The sequence below is a fragment of the Argiope bruennichi genome, chromosome 2 (genome assembly GCF_947563725.1).
Source record: "Argiope bruennichi chromosome 2, qqArgBrue1.1, whole genome shotgun sequence".
NCBI lineage: Eukaryota > Metazoa > Arthropoda > Arachnida > Araneae > Araneidae > Argiope > Argiope bruennichi.
In genome coordinates, this window is record NC_079152.1 from 9,859,813 (window position 1) to 9,880,796 (window position 20,984).

A 20,984-nucleotide genomic window follows, 5' to 3' on the forward strand; every position below is an offset into this window, starting at 1 on the left:
TTCATTTAAAGTAATCAAAAGGGCAGCCGTGATTGATATTGTTACTGAAATCAGGAGTGAATGATGCAAGGAATCTTTCTAGCTCGATAATGAATAAAAGCACCTTTATTTTAAGAAAAAGCAGGACTTGGCAAGTAGTATAAACACAGCCGAAAACTGCACGAAGAATAGAACTTATAGGATCCTACAAAACAAACCATTAAGTAGAAAACAATTCAGCGCTATGAACTAGTGAGATCGCTCTGCGATCAATATACTAACGAAAAAAAAATTGACTTCCTCAAGTCAGTGCTTTTGTCTTTCATTCTTTCCTAACAGGTCATTGAATTTTCAAGAAGAATCTCTAAAGTTAGGATTTTTATAAGGATTTTGTAGCTCATCTTTATAGATATTTTATGAAGAAATTTGTCACTGAACTATACTTTCAATTATTTGCTGTAATTGTGCACTAAATTTCAGTGAACCAATTTTTTTTCTTTATCGTATTCACATGTAAGCGAAGGTACAGACGGATAGGCAGTCAATCCCGTGATAGACTAATTCCGAATTCCGTTTCTACATTTTGGATATTAATCATGTGTTTCAAAAGTTATTTGTTTCGCTGTTTACGCTTTGTTAACATGTTAGCTTTTACTCTGATGGTCTAACAGACAACTTCTTCCTAAAGGATATCATTAATAATTTGACAGAACAATACATTTAATGTGAAATTTATATTCCGAATTTTAAACAGAGTCTAACTCTAAAAGAGGTTGAGCTATTACGTTCATAAACGGACACAAGTGCAAGAATTTTTTTTTCCTTGAACGATATTTAGAACTTATAGAGTTCTAAATATCATTCAACTCTTTTGACTAATTCAATACTTTCTCTTTATATTCATCAAATATGAGAATATAATAAGAGAATGAAACGATAATGCTAGAAAATATCAATTTAGAAGTATTTAATACTAAATTATTCATGAAAACTGAATTGATAAGGCTTTTGATGAAATCTGATATTCTGAATAGATATTTTATGTAATATTTTTAATCAGTTATCGTATGCTTTTTAGTATGCATAATCACTGCTGAAAAATAATATTTATAAATTTTTATCACATTTTAAATGATAAAATATAAAGTCAGCTCGCTATTCTTACGAAATGTTTAATATTCATTTTCTAAACCAATATTGAATGGATACGGAGCAAGTTATCAGATGTAATGTAAATGAAATCCGAAAAAATAATAATACTAGATGCTCACCTCTGCAAGTTTTGAAGGGAAATAAATGATTTGTACAACCGAAAAATAATTCGTTCATATTCTTTTAACACAAATAAAAATATTTACCAGTTAATGTATCCTTCTAAATATTTGCTTTTATTCTACCGAATTGGTTTTATTCTAACATATATATGATTTTAAGTAAATAAGATTTCATCTCAAGAATGTGAACCACGGAAGCATCCGGGAAAACTCAAATGCTCCCTAAGCTTCCGAATATATCACTGTGTACTCAACACTCAAATAGGATTGGAATGGGTTGCGCAATTACAGAAACGAGGATTTTCCGCGAAAGATATGTGTTTACCGCGAACTTCTAATATTATTTTTTATATTGACCGCGATTTTTTGAATGTACCTATTAGAAAATAACCTTAAGCATTAATTTTTTTCTTTCATAATGATGTAAATCGTAATGAAATTAGAAACAGAAGCATGCGTATGAGAAATTCCAGATATACCATAGAATAAATCAGAAAGAAATATCTTATCTAAATCTATATTTTATCATATAGATGAATTATTTTTGCTGTATCAGTTCAGGAATTACGAGCAAGTATTAATTCTAATCTGAGTTCTTTATTATTTTAGGTTGCACTGCTTATATCAAATATTCATAAAGCTAAAGTGTAATAAAAAAATATTTGTAACTTTTTAGGTGTATGCAATAAATTTGTTATAATTTTTTTGAATCGGTAAAATTCATAATTTTTATTCTTTGTCTTTTTTATTAATTTATAAACCATGATTATTGTTATAAAGACACCAATGTTTCACAGCAAATTAATTGTTTAAAAAATAAGATGGAAGTATATGTTGAAACTTTTTAATCGTTGTGCTTGTGCGTCATGCGGGCATTAAATTGTTGCTTCTCCAACTTATGGGTTGAAATTAAATCTTTCAAGAACACTATAATTCGAAACAAAAATTGCACATAATTCATAATAATTCTTCTTGTGTTCTATGGAGTTTCCAGTGACTCAGTAAAACTGCATTTTCCCGAAATTAGATCTAATAGATTGCCAAAATTTCTGAACAGAAGTACACATTTTTATCTTGTTAATTATGGTTTCCGGTATGCTACTTCTTTAATATGCAAGATTTCAAATAATCGTCGGATAATTAGAAAGACTTATGACCAGGTAATCGATAAAGAGAAGCTTCTAATAAAGTCATGGGGGATTTTCAAAAAAAATAGTTACATTTCAGATGAAACTTCTTAACATTAGTTGCTCTCAGTCTTGTAATGCGTTTAAAATTATTTTGTATTCAAAATTTTTTTTTTATTAAACACAATGTACAGAAATATATGCATTGTGTGCATGCAAGCAGAATTTTAAGAATGGATTTTGTTTTTAAAATAAATAATTCTTCGGCCAAAATTTTATTAATATTAGCAATGCAATGTTAATATTGAACATCTATAAAAATCTTGTTTGATTTCGGAATATATGTTACTAAATGCATACGCGGAAAAATGTGGTTAAGATTATAATCAGAGTTTTGAAATAAGCTTTGTTTATGATTTTCTATGTGATTTTTAAAAACTTCTATAATCATGTAAATGATAACAAATTCATCTGAGTTTCAAGCATTATAAGAAATGAAATATCATAAAATTATTACTACTGTATATTTTATATTGCTGTTTGCATATTTACTCTTGTATTATTAAATGATAATTTTTTACAATTAAATGAAAGGACACGCTAATTTATCTCAAAATTTCCATAAATTAAACTTGGTTGGAAAAATTTCACGCCTGTATATAATATCTAAAATATAATAATTTAATATTTTTTTAATGACCTAGACTAAGAAACAAACCATTTACAACAAATGTTTTGTCATTATAAAATGCTTCTTAATGGTGAGAGATATGTCTTCGCTACATGAAATATAAATGATTTCATGAAAATGCCTGTAGAATGAATTCATTCTTTTTTTAATTAATTATGGAGGTACACAAATAATTGAGAATATAAAATCATATATATAACGACATGTGATTTATAAGAATCGGGTACTAATTTTTAACAAAGAAAATGACAATGATGGTCAAATTAAATAGATTTGTTTCATAAACATTCAATATACTTTAAACACTTTATTTACTTATCGCCTTTTACGACCAGTCGATTTGCTTAGAATATTGATTGGGTTTAATTCCATTTAAATCTCTCACTAATAATTTAATATTCATGTTTACTTAAATGTCGCATTTTTAAGCATCTTGGCGTTCCTTGAGGCCATTAATTATTTTAACAACTTTATTTCTTCTTTATTTTTATATAAATGAATCTTCCTAATGGGATTGAGTCCCATGACATCAAAATGTCATTTAAAACGCGACTTAGTAATACATTTCAAAATGCATTTCTTTCATTGCATTTGTGGTAATGTAATTTATTTTTCTAATTCTTGAGATAAACTGTCCAGATAGCAAATATAACTCTATTTTCTTAACTTTTAACAATGAAAAAATGGATGCAATTTAATAGTTTATAAAAAGTAAATAAATGTGGTTTAAATTTCAGTGCATCATTGAATTATAGCAGATGACTAGACAAAATATGTATAAAAAAACTGCTAAAATACGGGGAAAGAGTTACGCCTTAAATTAATTGGTATCGTAAAAAAATAATTTTTATAATTTGAAAATGGACTAAAAATCAGTTATAAGCAATAATAGTTTCGGAAACTATCGCGAAACAATGATAAAATATTGCTTAATTTTTAATTGACTAAAATGTTTATGAAAAGATTCCACAATGAACGTTCCCGCCTCCGAATATATGTTTGTTACCAAATACAATAGATTTAAGTCGAATAGTCTAGTTTGTAGAACACAAAAACACACACAAACTTTTAATTAATTAAAATGTTTATGAAAAGATTCCACATTAAATTTTCCCACCTTCTAATATATGTTTGTGCCAAATATAATCGATCTACGTAGAAGAGTATAGTTTGTAGGGCACCAAAATGCACAAAATTTCGAATTATTGTTCTTGTTGGAAATCAAGATAGAAGCTTTTCTTCCAAAATAATTAATAACGGAAAATTATCACTGTAAATGTACTACAATCAATAATAATAATCCTGTAATCATTGCAAAATAAAGATAATTGCATCAGAATCTTATATTTTCTCTTTTCTACTTCATTTCATGAAAATATGGTTTAAAATCAGAAAAAAGAAATATTCAGAATAGAAAAAGAAAAAAAAATCAAAAGAAAATCTAACAAAGTATGAAAAAACAAAAGCCAGGCTGAATCATTTATTTTTCTTGGTACAGTTTGCTCCACAATACCTGCTCCCTCGGCAGTTTTGTTGAAAACTTTTTATTCGTCCCTTGTGCATAATAAGATTTGAAATTGGTCACATTGGGCCTGTTCAAGTTTCGCAACAGATTTTATAAAACATTTTATTCAAAATCTCGAAAACTGATATGCATAAGCTTTTCCGAGAGCGCTTTTCGGAACGAATTGTATTTTTCTCCTCTGTGAATCATTGATATTTTCCTACGCGCAATTTAAAGTAAAATATGAGTAACGCTAAAAGAAAAATGATTCTTTTCTTAAGTTATAAAAGTTATACTTTGGGCGCAGTTATTAGACGTAAATGTCAATCAAAGAGAGTATTGTTCGACATTAGTTTTTTGAAAAGCATTGCGAAACATTTTGTTTCAGCTATTTCATTAATTTATTGAAGAAATGTTTGAAATAAATTACCATTAAAAAGGAAAAAAAGCAAACTTTTAATTGCCCCATATATTGACAGTTTATTTGCATTTTATAAATTAAACTTGACATATACACGCACCGGTCTAGTGTATTTTATTGAACGCAGACATATTATTTAACTTTTTATATTTTATTTTTATCTTGTTTTGTTTCAAAAAATCTTTCAAAAGCCAAATCAGACCATTTTAAAATAATAAATACTTTTTTAAAAATTTGTATATTTGCCATAATATGTAAGCATTTAGTAATACGCGTTTTGCATCTGTTATAAACTTTACGATGAATCGGAATCGGAACTCGTTTTTATTTGAAATTTGCTTTTATGCAAGCTTATAATTTCTTCAGTAGATGGCAATATTTTTGAATATAATATATTTTTTTATTATTATAGAACAATCATCCCTAAATCCGAAATTACATAAGAATCGAATTTAAATTCATCGAATCTTATTTAGCAATCTCTTGAGTGATCTTAGTTAGTTTCACAAAAGTCTTAAACATAAATAAGAATTCTTAATTAATAAAAGTTTTAACAAGTAAGATCTTAATAAAGCTTCATGTTATCGATGCAAGTATTTATGTACCTTTCCTAAGCTTTATTATTAAGCTAACTAACATTTCATAAGCTAAGATAATTAATGGAGATAACTTTTAAGGTGTTTCCATATCTTATTCAAATCATGGTACCAAAACTTCTCAAATCATGTTATTGAGATGACCAAGATATTAATAATAACACATTTATATTTACAAATCTATTGATTTAAAAAAAATGTCTAATCGCAAAAACGTCTTTTACAATTTATTCTAAATGTCTTTGCTGGTTTATTTAATATATATTTAGAAATTTAGAACCATATCGGTAGAATTACAAGGTAGATATGATTGATTGATTGAATGATAAATCTTGCAGAACATCTTAAAAGTACTGTGTTGATGCTTTGTGTAAAATTATTATACTATTAAAAATAAAACAAAAATTATTACACTAAAAGTTATTTCCTGATTTTGGATATTTTTGTTCAATATATATTTTTTGAGGAAAAACCTTTTAAGACTTTGCAAGTTTGAGTGCATTTTATAATTTTTTGTGTATGTGTTTAGTAGAAATGAAAAAAAAAATCCAAGAATATCAAAAAGATGAATTTCAACAATTTGATATTTAAAACCAATTACTCATATTCTATATTTGTTAGGTTCAAGTAGAGACAATATAAATTCATCACATTTCCTTCACATAGGCAACTTCATCATGTGCTAGGCCAAAGAAAGAATAGCGTAGTCAAAATTCAAATTAATAAAATACATTTATTAAATTATGTAAAATATATAATATATAAATAAAAACATTAACCTGGACTAATTTTCTTCAAAACTCCATGTATTGTATTTTAGTTCCTGATTCAATTGATATAACACCCACCCTAAATATCAACAATACAGCAACACGAAATACTATATAAACCAAAATTTGAATATACGTTTTTGCCATCTCCATTCCAAATACATTGTGATTGACAACCAAAGAATAATATATTTATATAAAGAAATATTTATACCTAATAAAAAATTAACTCTTCAGAATTTTAACATTAATTTTTTGCCTTTATATCAAAAAAGTCTTTGTTTAAATTTTAATTAAACTTAAAGCTTGAATTTCTCATTTTAAAAAGGCCAAAAATGTTACAGAGAAATTAAATCAAAAGGTAGAATTTCTTTTGCGAATTGCAGTGTATTAAAACTTACAATATACAGCATCACAAACCGAAGCCTTCAAAATGCAATTCAAATATTTTACTCTCCCATTAATTATACAAATAAAATTAATTAATTGAATATCCATTAACATAAACAGTACATTCAAAATACTATTAACACGTGAAGCACAGTAAAAATGCCTCAAATATTGTATGTAAATAAATACAATCATGATTACAAACAGAGACATCTTTAGTATGTTACGGCAGCAAAAAAATAGCTATCATAAATAAAATTATTTTTGGAAAATAATAACAAAGATATCTAATTTCATGGGATGCAACCTCAAGAACAAAACAAACTGAAGCGGGGACGGGAAAGGAAAAAAAAGCAATAAGACAAAGTAATCATGCAGGGAGGGAGATGAATTCAGAGTTTGAAAACGCTATTGCAAACAGAACGAGATTTACAAAATCAGTGTGACTGATGATTAGCGTCACAGGATAAATACACTGGGATCTGTGCTCTAGGTAATAGGCAATGGCAAGTGATCTGGTAGAATATCATTTCTGTCAAATAGGCAAAGATACGAAGTATCTAGAGTACCCATATTTATGGTAAAATAGCAATTTTGCTGTACATTAAGATTTTCGACCACGCTCAACAGAAGGTCAGGCTTATCGTGGTTTCTTGCTTGAATTTCTACACGCCTATCCTTTTATCATCTCTTCTCTGGAAATAAGTAAATAAATAAATAAAAAAATCGTTTCTGTCTATTTCCATTTCTAGATTCATTTATAATCATTTTTTGGGGTGAGTAGGACTTGTTATTATGCCTTTGTCGTTCAAATCGTTTTCAACAACGAATGTCTTAGCAATAATGAATAATCATTTCCAAAGAATTATGGAAGAGCTTATGAGAACTTAAACCTCACCAAAGTTAAAGTTAGATTGAAACTCATTAGTCAGCAAAAAAATGTAGAAATCGTACAGGAGCATAAGTTATTCAATAAAAAGGTTTTTTAACCAATCACAACTTATAAATTAGAAATTCACCCTTACAAATTGTAGATATCCAGAGGGTTAGGGTTTTAAATTATAACAATGTGAAATAATTCCAGACTTAACCCTGAACAAAAGAGTCTCTAAATAACGAGAGTTCTTATAAAATAATATATAAGAATAGGAAATCTTCAATCGAAGCAATTGACACATTACAGTAGAAAGGTCTGATTATATGCGGTCTCTCAAGTGTTTATTTAAAGATTAGAAGGGGAGAAAATTTCTTTCCTATTTATAGATCACAACAACAGTCTTATTGCGTCTCTTAAAATATTCAAAAATGATTTTTATATACAAGGGTGAAAAAATTTTCTAAGAGCAAATTCAAAAGGAAAAGCCCCGAATAAGAATTAAATGATAAAAATAAGATAAAAGTGGTTTTTTTCAAGTAAAAATCAATTTCAATTATTTGTCGACGCCTGTCATATTTATATTTGAACTTCTATACAGAGTTTCTTTAATAACCACATTTTTTCTGAAAATGATAATTATTAAAAATCTTAATACCATTCTTTATCTATGTTTATATGAAACAAATATTAACTATAGGAAAGCCAATGGACAAATATATCTTCAAAATCTATTATACTACATCAATTATCAAAAGTTCTAAATAGTAAATTAGAATTCTGAAAAAAAAAAACTGATTGATAATGATAAAGAATTAAAATAAAAAAAATAAAGAAGGTTATGAAGGTAAACAAAATACTGTAAATAAATGAGGAATTTAATACTCAGTTAACTATACCAGATTTTCTGCCAATATTTTACAGAAATCTTAATCGAAAAAAAATCATTGTGAGATATTAAATACTACTGCCTTTGGCGACTTAAGTATTCACCCGGGGAATTGAATTTCTTTATCTATTAAACTGTAAATATGGAATGCAACAGTTTAAAATTCCACTTTGTTATTTTATAAGAGTGAAAAGTTGACTTTTAAATAATCCGCCTTCAACAAATGACTGCTGATGCAAATTGAAAAGTATATATACTACGAAATAAAATTCTTATTTCAGAATCTATGTTTAAAGAAAGCAAATTTTTTTGCTCAGTTTTAATTGTAGTGGAGAGCGATTGAATAGTTTTTCATGGATTAAGGAATTTAACATGAAATTCATCAAAATAAAACTGAATGATATTAAATTTAAAACATTTATTAAATGTGGGGTAAAAACAAAATTTGATATTATTATGAAATTTATTTTTTGTGTTTCAAAAAATTAATAGCGTGACATTATTTCTGCATTATAATAGTTTCAGAGGATATAGCTGGAAAAACCTAAAAAGTTACATTGTTTACAGTTGTATTTTAATTAACTTTTTAATTTTGGGTGATTTGAATTAATTTTTGATTTGAATGTCAGCGACATCTCCCTTACGTTCAAGAGCATATGTGCCAAATTCAATCAATAGAGGATGAAAGATGTAGATTTTTATATAAAGATGTACAAACAAAAAATGATTTTTACTTCTATAGATAGTTTCATTATTTTCAATTTCCATTCAAATCTGTGTTATTAGCAGATCTGAAAATTTTCATATTTAAAGATAATGTATACAATTTTATTTGCTTGTGTGGAACACTTATTTAAATTTTTTTCGTCTCCTTCCATTTAATTTGATAAATATTAATATTTACACAATTTCTTTAATGTCTATAACTTCCAAGTTCAGTGGGTTTAGTTTAGTTTAGCTATATTAACGTCTCGTTTTTAAAGCAACACTAGTACTATTTAGGGATGGACCTCGTAATTTTGTTCCGCGATCAGATGACGAGAACGACACCTGATCTGGCACCTACCTCTCCAAACTTCCACACCACAACAGCGGGAGGACATTTGGACCCGACGGATTTAACGTGAACCAGATCCACTTACACGACGGTTCTTCGGTGGAATCGGATTTAGAATCTGAAACCCTCTCTTTCAAAAGCCGAGATCTCACTCCAGGCCCCTGTGGCCCCCGAGTTCCTATGTATAAAAGCTATTAGTAATCAAATGAATATACAAAATAACATTTTCTTGTTTAAAATAATCATCATGAAAGGAGAAATATATTAAAGCAAATTTTAAGCATTCTAAAAGAAAGAAAATAACATTTTTAACTTTTGAAAAAAAAATAATTCAAAAATTAAATAATTACAAAAGAAATAAGAACTCAAAAAATACAAATGTTGCAATAGAAGAACCAAAAATTTTCAGAAATTAATAATTTTAGAAAGTCACTAAATCATAGTTGAAGAGGCATAGACGATTGTATTTTTATTTTGAAAGCTAGAAATGAGCTTTACTGTTAAAAAATGAAATTAAAAATTCAGGAAAAGGAATATTGCTGAAGATAATTATTTTTTTAAATTACGATCTTTTGTAATTTGTTACACGGAAAATATCAGAAAAATATATTAATAAGAACCTAGTTTTATACCTTATTGTAACGCCCTAATATCCATCTAAACTAATGTAAAATATTATTTTTACATTAGTTTAGACATTTATTAATAACAAAATATATGAAGCTTTCTTTGAAATTGCCATACGCATAGCATGTGTTTAAGAATTTACAAGCAGTAAAAAAGAAATTTGAACGATTGTTCTCTATTGGAATGAAAAGAAAATGTACACTGTAAAGGAGAGTATTGATCCTTGAATTTTTCCTAGATTAAAAATGAATAGCAAAGACAAATTGGAAAAAAGGGCAATAGTCATTTGTCAGTCTCGACTCTTAAAGATTATTAATGCAGAAAAATCAAAATATGTTTTTTCATTCCACTTTCAACATTCTATTTAACATTTTGTATAGAAGATACAGTTTAATATTTGCATATTGATAAGCTTCGTTCTCCGTTAGCTTTCCTTTAGCTTTTATTGTTCTTATTTTGAAAAATAAGGAGTTGATAAACTATTTTCAGTTTTAAAATCTTTATTTTGAAAGAAAAGAAATCTTTCATTTTTTTCGAAATAAAAATTCAGAGAAAGAATAAATCTTTTTTTTTCTACTGAAAGATTAAAAAAAAAAAAAAGAAATTAAATTCTTGTACTATCTTCTTTTATTATTTTTATTCATTGCGATGAGATACTTTTTAAATTGCAAATCCGGATATATATTTTAAAATTTTCAAAAGATACACTCCAATTTTTTAAACTAAATATACTGTATTATATATTAATATACAAGCAAAAAATAATTCGTCATGTCGATATATAAAGGGATATTACCTTATCTGGATCTATCAATTTACAGTGGGAGATAAATACCATTTTTAATGGACAATAATTAGGAAGTATTATTATTATTATTTTCTCTTCATTAATTCTTAATATGCTTTAACTAACTTTTAAAGAAATATGTTTTAAAGTAATAAAAACAAATATTAAACATTACTAACATTAAAATAACCCCTCTTCACAGTTGGAATGATGATTTCCTGTATTTGAAAGTCAATTTCTTGACGAATAAATACTCTGGAAAAATTGAGATAAAAATTATTTCAAATTGAATTTTATCATATAGAAATTGTATAATTGACGTTTAATCCTAATTTAATTGATAAAATATTAATTTCTTTTAAATATATTAAGATCATATTTACGACTTTTAAATTGAATGCAAACTAAAAGGTTTCTTTTCGGCTCTAAAGCTTTCATCGGGTTGCCAACCTAAGTTATGGAACTTATGGAGGTCTGCAATATTAAGTACGAAACATGCTTTTATGAGAATATAAGTTTTATTGATAAAGTTATAAAAGTTTTTCCATAAAACCGAATCCATTAAAAGATTCCATTTTATTTATTCAAAAATGCATATAATTATATATGAATTCTTTATTCCTGGAAATTCAGCTGCAAATTAACAATACAAGGAATTTCAAATGGGTTCTCATTTATTCATTTGTTGAAAAATAGCGATTGTTGTCGAGAGAAGAATTTTGAATTGATTTGTGAATTTGCAAACGTGTTTGGTTTAATAATTTGTATTGCAAATCTGAGTTTGTCTTTAATAGCAAATGTATTTTGAATAAATATTGACGGTTGAATGATTATTTGAATATTATGAAACGCTGTGGTTGTTTCCTACTCGATCTGAATAATCCTGTGGAATCTGAAATATTTGCGAATAACTATTCATACACATAATATACAACGATTAGCATCGACAGAATAATCATCCCTACCTTTACTGATCATAGAGATGACTGTGATGTAAGTACCCTACATACCGGTCTAGAATTTCTAGGCACATATATACTTTAGAGGATGCGAATGTGCACTTTAGAGCGTTCTTTAAAGATTTTAATAAACTTTGATTGATTAAAAATTAAGCGGAAATTTCGCATTTTTCCTCAATAATAATATATTGTATTGCTGTAGCCCTGAAATTCAAACTATTTTCCATTTTTGAAAGCTAAGGAAGTAAATTTCATTTTAATATATTTAAAATGTACATGAGGTATTAGAAATTGAGATTACAATAGCTTTATGATAGTTTCGTTTTTAATAGCCCTTTTATGTCATGGAGCTTGACTCTATTAGGATGTTTCATACATAGAATAAATATAATATGTGTAATTCTATTAATACAAGATGGCGGTGATGTTTTCAAAATTGTATGCCTAAAAATAATTTTTGGGAGAATTTCATTGAGTTATACATTAGAAATATAATTGAAAGTAAATCATGAAATCATTGAAATTGAATCATTGAAAGTAATCATGTTCTTGGCATACTAGCTTGCCTGAAGAGGCGACTCATTTGCAATGAAATTATTGTTAAGAGATCTGACAACATTTGTTTGAGTAAAAGCATTCAAGTTCTAAAATCTAAGGAATAAGGATTCTTTTTGATATATGTGCAAATGAGGTATTAGTAAGTGATGTTTTACCATTGTCACGAAATCTAGAAGATAAATAAACTTTAAAATAGTTTTTTATAAAAGTAACGCTGCTTTAGCTGCTAGAGTAAGTAGAATATAGTGCTGTGGTTCAAACCTATTTTTTGCATTCCAAATAAAAAGCTCCACAGAATATTTTTTTTATATTTTTTTTAAACATAATAATACAATATCTTCAACAAATCATCGGACTTCATATTTAATAAAAATTATTGGAAGTGTAATGGAAAAAAATTCCAATGTTGTAATGAATGGTTTTATTTCATTTCAGGTGGCTTGGATAAAGATGGACACTCAGACACTTCTCACCATTCACAAGCACGTCATCACGCGTGACAAAAGAATACGCGTCACGAACAACAACCTGCAATGGAACCTGCACATCAGTAAAGTCGAGGAGAAAGACAAAGGCTACTACATGTGTCAAATAAACACAGAACCGATGGTCAGTCAGCTGGGATACCTGGACGTTATGGGTGAGCAATTACATTGTAAATCCGGGGGAAAATAAAAATAAAATAAAAATGTTAACCCTATCACTTTAGAGGACATAACTCCTGGGCATCTCCAAGAATGTGTTTTGGAGATAAAAAAAATAATAAACCGTTGCTATTATTCTAAAATATCAACATTAAAAGACCAATTGATTAAATAAAAATTTCAGTGGTTATCAATGAAATGTGAAATAAGGATTTTGAGAGAGATCATTGAGAAACAAGATATCCTAATCGTTGAATGATAAACATTTAATTCTAATCTTATCTTTATTTTACTTAAAAATAAGTATTCTTAAAATTAAAGATTCTATGCTTAAAAATAAAAATAAAATCCCCACTGGTAAGCAGTGTCATATTTCCATTTTGAAATACTTGTTCAAAAATTCTAAAAAGAGAGTGCAGTCAGGTCGTTTATAAAACTTTATTTTCCAAGTTGCCAAATAAGTAAATTTGTAAAGTGTACAAATTCGGTGAATGATAAAATATTACGATAATATTTACACTTTATAAAGTACAATAGCACAGTTTCATATCTGTTTTATAATGTCTACTTAATAATTAAAATATTTATAAAATCGAGCATCTTTTTCAAAACAAATTACGTGCAAACTTGGTTTGACTGACGGTCTGAATTAATATTAGAATAATAAAATTATACTTATTCACTAAGTTTATCAATAAAAAAAATTATTAGCATAAAACAAACATTAATATGCTAAATATTTGCTTGTAAGTTGAATTGACCATCTTATTAAAAAGGGAATTTTATAATGTACACTACCTTAGATTGTAAAATATCTCAGACCACCACTACTAGTGAATATAATCAATACCTAATATAAAGGATTTTAAAACAATTTGATGTAATTGTTTTAGGACAAATCCACAGAATTGAATTAACATTAAGTTTCTAATTAAATTTAATTTTGAATTTCAGTTTGCATTTAATGGAGCAAATGTTTACATTAAATTACAATACAAATTCTTGCAGTCGAATATGTTTTCACTCATAACATTTTAACTCCTTTTTGTTTTTAAAAACAAATAGAAAACTTATAACTTACATTATTTAAGTATTCTGTGATGTAAAAAAATATTGAAATATGCGTACGATCATTAAAAATAAGATCTAGAATTTGAAGAAACAACAACAGCTCCTATCGATATCGAAAGGGGAAAAATTTAATTTAAATGAAATAAATTCAATAGCATATACTGATAATTAAATGTGAGAATATTTTAGGTTTAAAGAATGCTATGTGAACTTATACTTCTGAGAAATTTTCGTGAGCTGAAATTTAATGACGATGCTGTTAAGAAAATATTCACGGCATAAAAGGGGAAAACTAAGTGTGCTTACCACTTCTGAATTTCATTAGGATTTAAAGTGATAGAATTAATATTTTTGAGTTATCTTTGTAATTTAATCAAATATTAAATATTCAATTATCTTATTTAGCATTTTGAAATAATTTTTTACATCAGCAGCAAAAAGCTTTCTTAGATGATAAATATACAGGGTTAGCAAGAAATAAGTTACCCAGTTCAGAGGGCTCTAAAATGAGTTCTATTGGTCCAAATGAGATAAAATTTCGACTACAGATTATTGTGGTCATGCGCTTTACATTTATGAAAGAAATCGTACACAAATTCAGAGTTAGGTGGCGTTGTAACACACATAAAACTATTTAATATGGTTTGTAATTGTTAAATAAGTAAAATTAAATTTGTTCAATACGCCCTCCTTCATTTTCAACAATATGCTCTAATTGGAGAACCGTATTTTACATAGATGACCGGAGTGAATCTGTCGGATTATTAAGAATATGGCGCTTAATGTTGTCCTTTAGATCTGGTAGATATGATGGCCTCTGACGGTAGATATTGTTCTTCAGATCTGGTAGATATGATGGCCTTTGATGGTAGATATTGTCCTTCAAATAACCCCACAACCAAAAGTTGTAAGGGGTGATGTCCAGCGAGCGAGGAAGCCGTGCTATTGGGAAATGACGGCTGATAATTCGTGCTTCTGTGAAATGCTGTATTAACAATCGCTTTACACGACGATCAATATGAGGAGGTGCACCATCCAGCATGAAAATGATGTATTGAAAACATTCACTCTGCAGATGAGTTGGGATTACAAAATCCCTCAGCATATCATGGTACCATTGTCTTGTGACGGAACAGATTTGGATTCCATTTTGAATTAACTCTTCGAAGAAATACGGTCCAATGATAAAGGTAGCTGTAAAACCACACCATAGTGTCACTTTTTCAAGAGGCAAGGGATGTTCCTAGATAACGTGAGGGTTTTCCTCTACCCATATTCGATAGTTGTGGGTGTTCACTTCCCATTTGATTCAAAAGTGGAACTTATCACTCCACAGAATGTTCCATGGTTAAGTTGTGCCAATCACCATTCCAGCAAGGAACTGAAGTGCAAATGTTTTACTGATCTCTAAGTCCTCTTCCTGCAATAGGTGCATAGAACGTGATTTTGTATGGACAAAAATGTAAAATCTGCCGTACGAGTTTTCGTGCGATTGAATACGGCATACTTAGAACACAGTGAATAACTGGCAAACTCACACTACTCTGCGGCGAGTGCTTGACTGTTGTCTTCAACGAGCGCGGTTGCAACATTTTCGTCGCTGGAAGACGAGTTTTTTTTTTTTTTTTTTTATTCTCTACCTGGAAAAATGCCAAGTTGCCCAGTTTTTTTTTTTTTTTTTTTTTTTTAATTTCTGCATCTTTTTGCGTAGGACTCCTGGAGACATTGGACTTTTTCGTATCTGCTTCATACGACAAAATTTCTTTAGAGCTGCAACCGAGTTTTGCTGGTTCTGGTAGCGGTTTTTCTTGCAACTTAGGTATAACGAACAGAGAAGAAACTAATGTTCGTGCAGAATCCGCCTTTTTTCCAAAGAAAAATGGTAATAGACATGCGCTGTAACGCAAATTATGTTTCAGATTATCAATATATGTAAATAAATGCATTTGTGTTACAGCGCCCTCTACTGGTAAATTTTTGTACTAATTTTTTATTAGTAAATGTAAAAATATGTAAAGCGCATCATCTGAATAATCTGTTGTTGAAATTTTATCTTATTTGGGCCAATAGAACTCATTTTAGAACCCTCTGAAACGGGTAATTTATTTCTTGCTAACCCTGTATATACCAGACATTCATAAAGAGCTATATGATATTTAAGAGCAATTACAAAATAATTGCTCTTAAGCAATTATTAGGCGATTATAAAGTGTATATGCTTAAGCAATTATTAGGCGATTATAAAGTGTATATGCTTAAGCAATTATTAGGCGATTATAAAGTGTGTAGAAGAAAAAATGGCATACAATTCGCCGCAGTGTTGACAGAAGTTATAAACTGTCGATGACAACTTATGAGAAATTATACACTTAATGATTTTTTCCTTAAAACAATGTTAAATAGTTATTACTTTTATTGAAATGTAAAACATAATTTGGAATGCTCTAAAAAAGATAAGTCAGTTTATACTTTAAGTAAAATAAATTCTTGAATTTTTCGGAGTAAAAGTCTATGCTAGTATGGATTTTGGTAGAAAGCTAATTTAACATAAGTTATAGCCTCATCTATCTGATGATTCCGGAAGTCAAACCGAATATTAGTTTAGTTATATTGGTTTCCCGTTGTAAAACAACACTAGGGCTATTTCGGGATGGACCGCGTAGTTTTGAACCGCGGTCAGGTGACAAGGATGATACCTGATCTGGCACCCCCTCTCCACGCCACACCAACGGGAGAACGTTTGGCCCTGACGGATTTAACTTGCAATAGACCTTCTCACACGATTGTTCTTCAGTTGAAGCAGGGCTCGAACCTGAAACCCGACGCTTAATAAGTCGAGACCTTTCCACCAGGCCACCGCGGCCGGCGAATCGAATATGTATTACTCGATTGAAAGATTACTGGTGAATTGAAATTGTCATTGATCCATTCGTATGAAAAATAATAAAGGATAGATTATTATTTCATTCATATTCATCCATTCAATTTATCGAGATGCAACAGGACAATCAATGGTCTTTACGAGCTAAGTCAAATGAATTAATACACTTACGCATGCGTCAAGTTTTTCCTGCAAGGGGAGTAGATGACAGCTAGAGATCAATTTGGTAAAATGAATTATAATTAATAATTATTATGAAATTAATTAAAGGAAAATCAACGAAAGAAAGAAGAGAAACCTGCTGTAACACTTACAATACTTATTGATGGTGGGAAATCGCCTCTACTTTATTTAAAATTTCCTCAAAACAACTATAAAAGCCACTATCATTCAAAAAAATTCAGAAAACAGATTTTCAAAATGATTCATTCAGAATTGCTAAATATACACAGAAATTCTACCTTCAAGAGAGTTGGCATACCTATTAGAACGTATCCAAAGACCACAAGATATTATACGATATTTCCACGATATTCCTGTATATTCTGAATGCCGGGTAATATCGTAATGATATATTTACATTATTATTAGGCATTTCGAACTAATAGTTGCTACTGTTTTAAATTTATTTGCGCTTTTATCCAGACAATAAATTAACGTACGAGTGAATAAAATCTATTTTCCGATACTCCCAGTTATTGGTAGATATTTTGTTGCTCTTCTATCTTTTAATAAAACCTAAATCAAATTTGTGTAAAAAGCTCCATTAAATCTCTAAAAGATAAAAGTTATGTACCTGAATAAGATTTGTACATTGTGTAAAGTCTTATTTTGAATTAATTTCACTTTCTACAAGAAACAAAAAGCATATAATGATATGGCAAAGCGTAAAAGAACATGCAGTTTGGTGGCCTATTTAATTGCCTTTGTCATGCGACGTCACGCTTCAGCAGAATATAAAATAACATACAGTTTGACGGAGTGTTCATAAACCCTTGCCTTACTACGACAGAGCATATAGGTTCCTACAGTTAGATAGCTTTTATAATTTACTTTGTCATATTACAGAAGAATATGAAAGATCCTATAGTTTTATGTTCTATTCAATTACCTTAATCATGCAATGCCATGCTACTGAAAAGCATAACAGAACCTACAGTTTTATAACCTGTTAAATCGCCTTTGTCATGCGATGCCACGTTTTAGTAGAGTGAGTCAAGATGAACGTACTGTGTAAGGATTGTAATGATATTTGCTTTTACCATGATATTATGACGTCATATTAATTTTTTCTATTCAGATAAAAAAAATTTAAATTGACTTTCAGTTACATAACATTTACCATCATAAATTTTGTTTAAATTTATATCAAAAAATTTTTTGTTTAGATCCAACACCTATATAGATTTTCAAATATTTACAAAATAATGCAACAATGTATGTCTATTAATTATTTTCAAAATGTTAGTTGTAGTAAAATAAAACTGAAGAAACCAAAGCATGAAAATAAAGTTTCAATAAAGGTGAACAAACACCATGCAGTCTTATCTACCTAAACTAAATACATCTATATTTTTATCCCATCTAATTTAGTTTCTAACAACTAAAATCGAAACTGCTTCAATGAAATAAACAAAAATAAATCAAACAACAACAGCACGTGCACTACATCTACCCACTTTGGGAAGATTAATGGCACGAATCTTCAAGCATCGAGTTCATTGTAAATAGAATAATTCTAAGCAAATGTTAGAGAAATATCTTTGGAATACGATCAATGAATTGCTTTCCTACGTTTCAGATAAATAGAAGAATTCTTTCGAAGGATTTCGAGCCTATTTTAAAATTGTGATGAAAGGCTTTTGGAAAAATAATGCTTTTAAATTTTAATAAATAATTTATGCAGAAAAAATTTGGAGAGTTAATTTTTTTTATAATTTTATCTGAAATATCCACACAAAAAAAATAACACAGAGTAAATTTGTTATGCATTCTTTTACTACATTACAAGTACGAATATATATATATATATATATATATATATATATATATATATATATATTTGAAAAATGAAGTCTTAAGATTCTAGAATGCTTCAAAATTTAAATCATGCATTAAATATTATTGTAAAATTCCTTTAAGAAACAGAACAAGTTATCACATTTTCATTACTAATTTTCTCAGTTGTGTAACTATTGGAGATAGCGATGACCGAACTCGCAATGTTTAGATTCATAGCCGAGTAACATGACCACAAGACAAAAGTAACTACTCTTGTCGCGTGTTATCTGGCTTATAAAGCTCCACCACATTATCTATATGTCTGTCTGTATGAGAACACTGCAACTTAAAATGCTTTTAACTTAAACGCTTGATTCGAGGTGATTGTGCCATACGTGTCAATTTCTATAAATGAAGGTGTTTTTTTTTTTTTTTTCCGTCAGAGTACATATGAACTCGATATATATAAAACGTAAAAACCGAAATAAATGTAATTTAAAATACATTTTCTATATCTAGAGAATAGATTTGTATAATATATCTCAAAAATTTGTAAAATATAGTTCCGTGTAAAATTAAACGAAGATTGACCAACTGTCATTTTATACATTTCCTGAATGTAAACATTTTATCACGTGCTCTCTCATGCAACTTGGATTAAAGAAATTTGGTATGTGATCGTTTTACTAAAATTGTAGTTCTTTGCCATTTTTTTTCATTTAGATGACAAAAATATCCAAAATGTGTATTATCTCTTTATTTTGTCAACTTGTATCCCTTCATTATACCATGATGACGAAAACCCGCATTGAAAACGAGGGAATTTTCTCTGTCGAGATTTCCAGAAATTTTTCGTATAACAGTTTTTCTTTTATGACTAATATGCTTGCATTATCTCATTGGATTATTACTAAAAGGGGACTCGCTGTGTTGATAAATGCTACATTTTAAACAAGAAAAATTGGATCTTCAACTGAAAGCGAAGAAACTTAAACCTCTTTTTCAACATAACCAAGACAATGTTAATTTATTTCATTAGGTTCAGCTATTCTTTAAAAATAACATTTCTATTTTAACAGCATGAATTTGTTATAATTTTTAATAATAAAGTTTATTGTACAGGAGTACACTAATACTCCTTACAGTATTAAGGAATAATTGTAAATATCAATTTACTCTTATGCAGTTGTTTCAGATCATAAATCTAGTAAAGGCTTTTTTTTTTAATGTAAAGTGCGAACATTTTATTTCTGTGAGTGTCCTCCAGCCCAATAAAATGTCTCTTCCTGAACCATTTATTAAATTTTATAAGTTTGTCTTGTAATTTACCTGCAAATGAATTAATTACAAATTACATTCTTACATTTTTTGCCTATTTTTTAATCTTATTTAAAAAGACACATTCAATTTCTTTCCCTTACAGTAACAAAAATAGCTTTTAATATCCATTAAAAATTTTTCTTTCATTACGTCTTAGAAATATTTTTAAATTTGGGAATAATTATTGTGTACATATTTATATTTTTTACATTTCAACAACAGAAGTTTTATCTCATAGTAAACATTGTTCTATGATAATAAAAAAGAATTTAGTTACGAAAATCTAATAAACAACCGTTTATATTTAAATATTCTGTCAGAATTCATGTTTATAAAACTGATTAAATATGCTCCTTAACAATTCTTAGGATAATAATTGTTGCATTTAAATTATTATACATCATTATTATTTGATATCAAAGAGTTGCAATTGGTAATTCTTTGCTTGAAACTTCTCTTTATAAAAAGAGCAAAAAATGGGAAGATTACCAAAACGTTCTTACCATCGTTCTCATCAAACGAAAACACAAGATCTCTTACCCGATGCCATTACATAAATCCTCT

General features: G+C 28.3%; 1 protein-coding gene across 1 annotated transcript in view; it reads left to right on the plus strand.

The window, feature by feature from the left end:
- The window catches only part of LOC129962028 (lachesin-like), a 379,452-nt gene that overhangs the window by 314,134 nt on the left and 44,334 nt on the right, over positions 1–20,984 (plus strand). Inside the window, exon 3 of the mRNA XM_056075705.1 lies at positions 12,939–13,143. Within this exon, the coding sequence (XP_055931680.1) occupies positions 12,939–13,143 (205 nt within the window). The remainder of the gene's footprint in view (positions 1–12,938; positions 13,144–20,984) is intronic.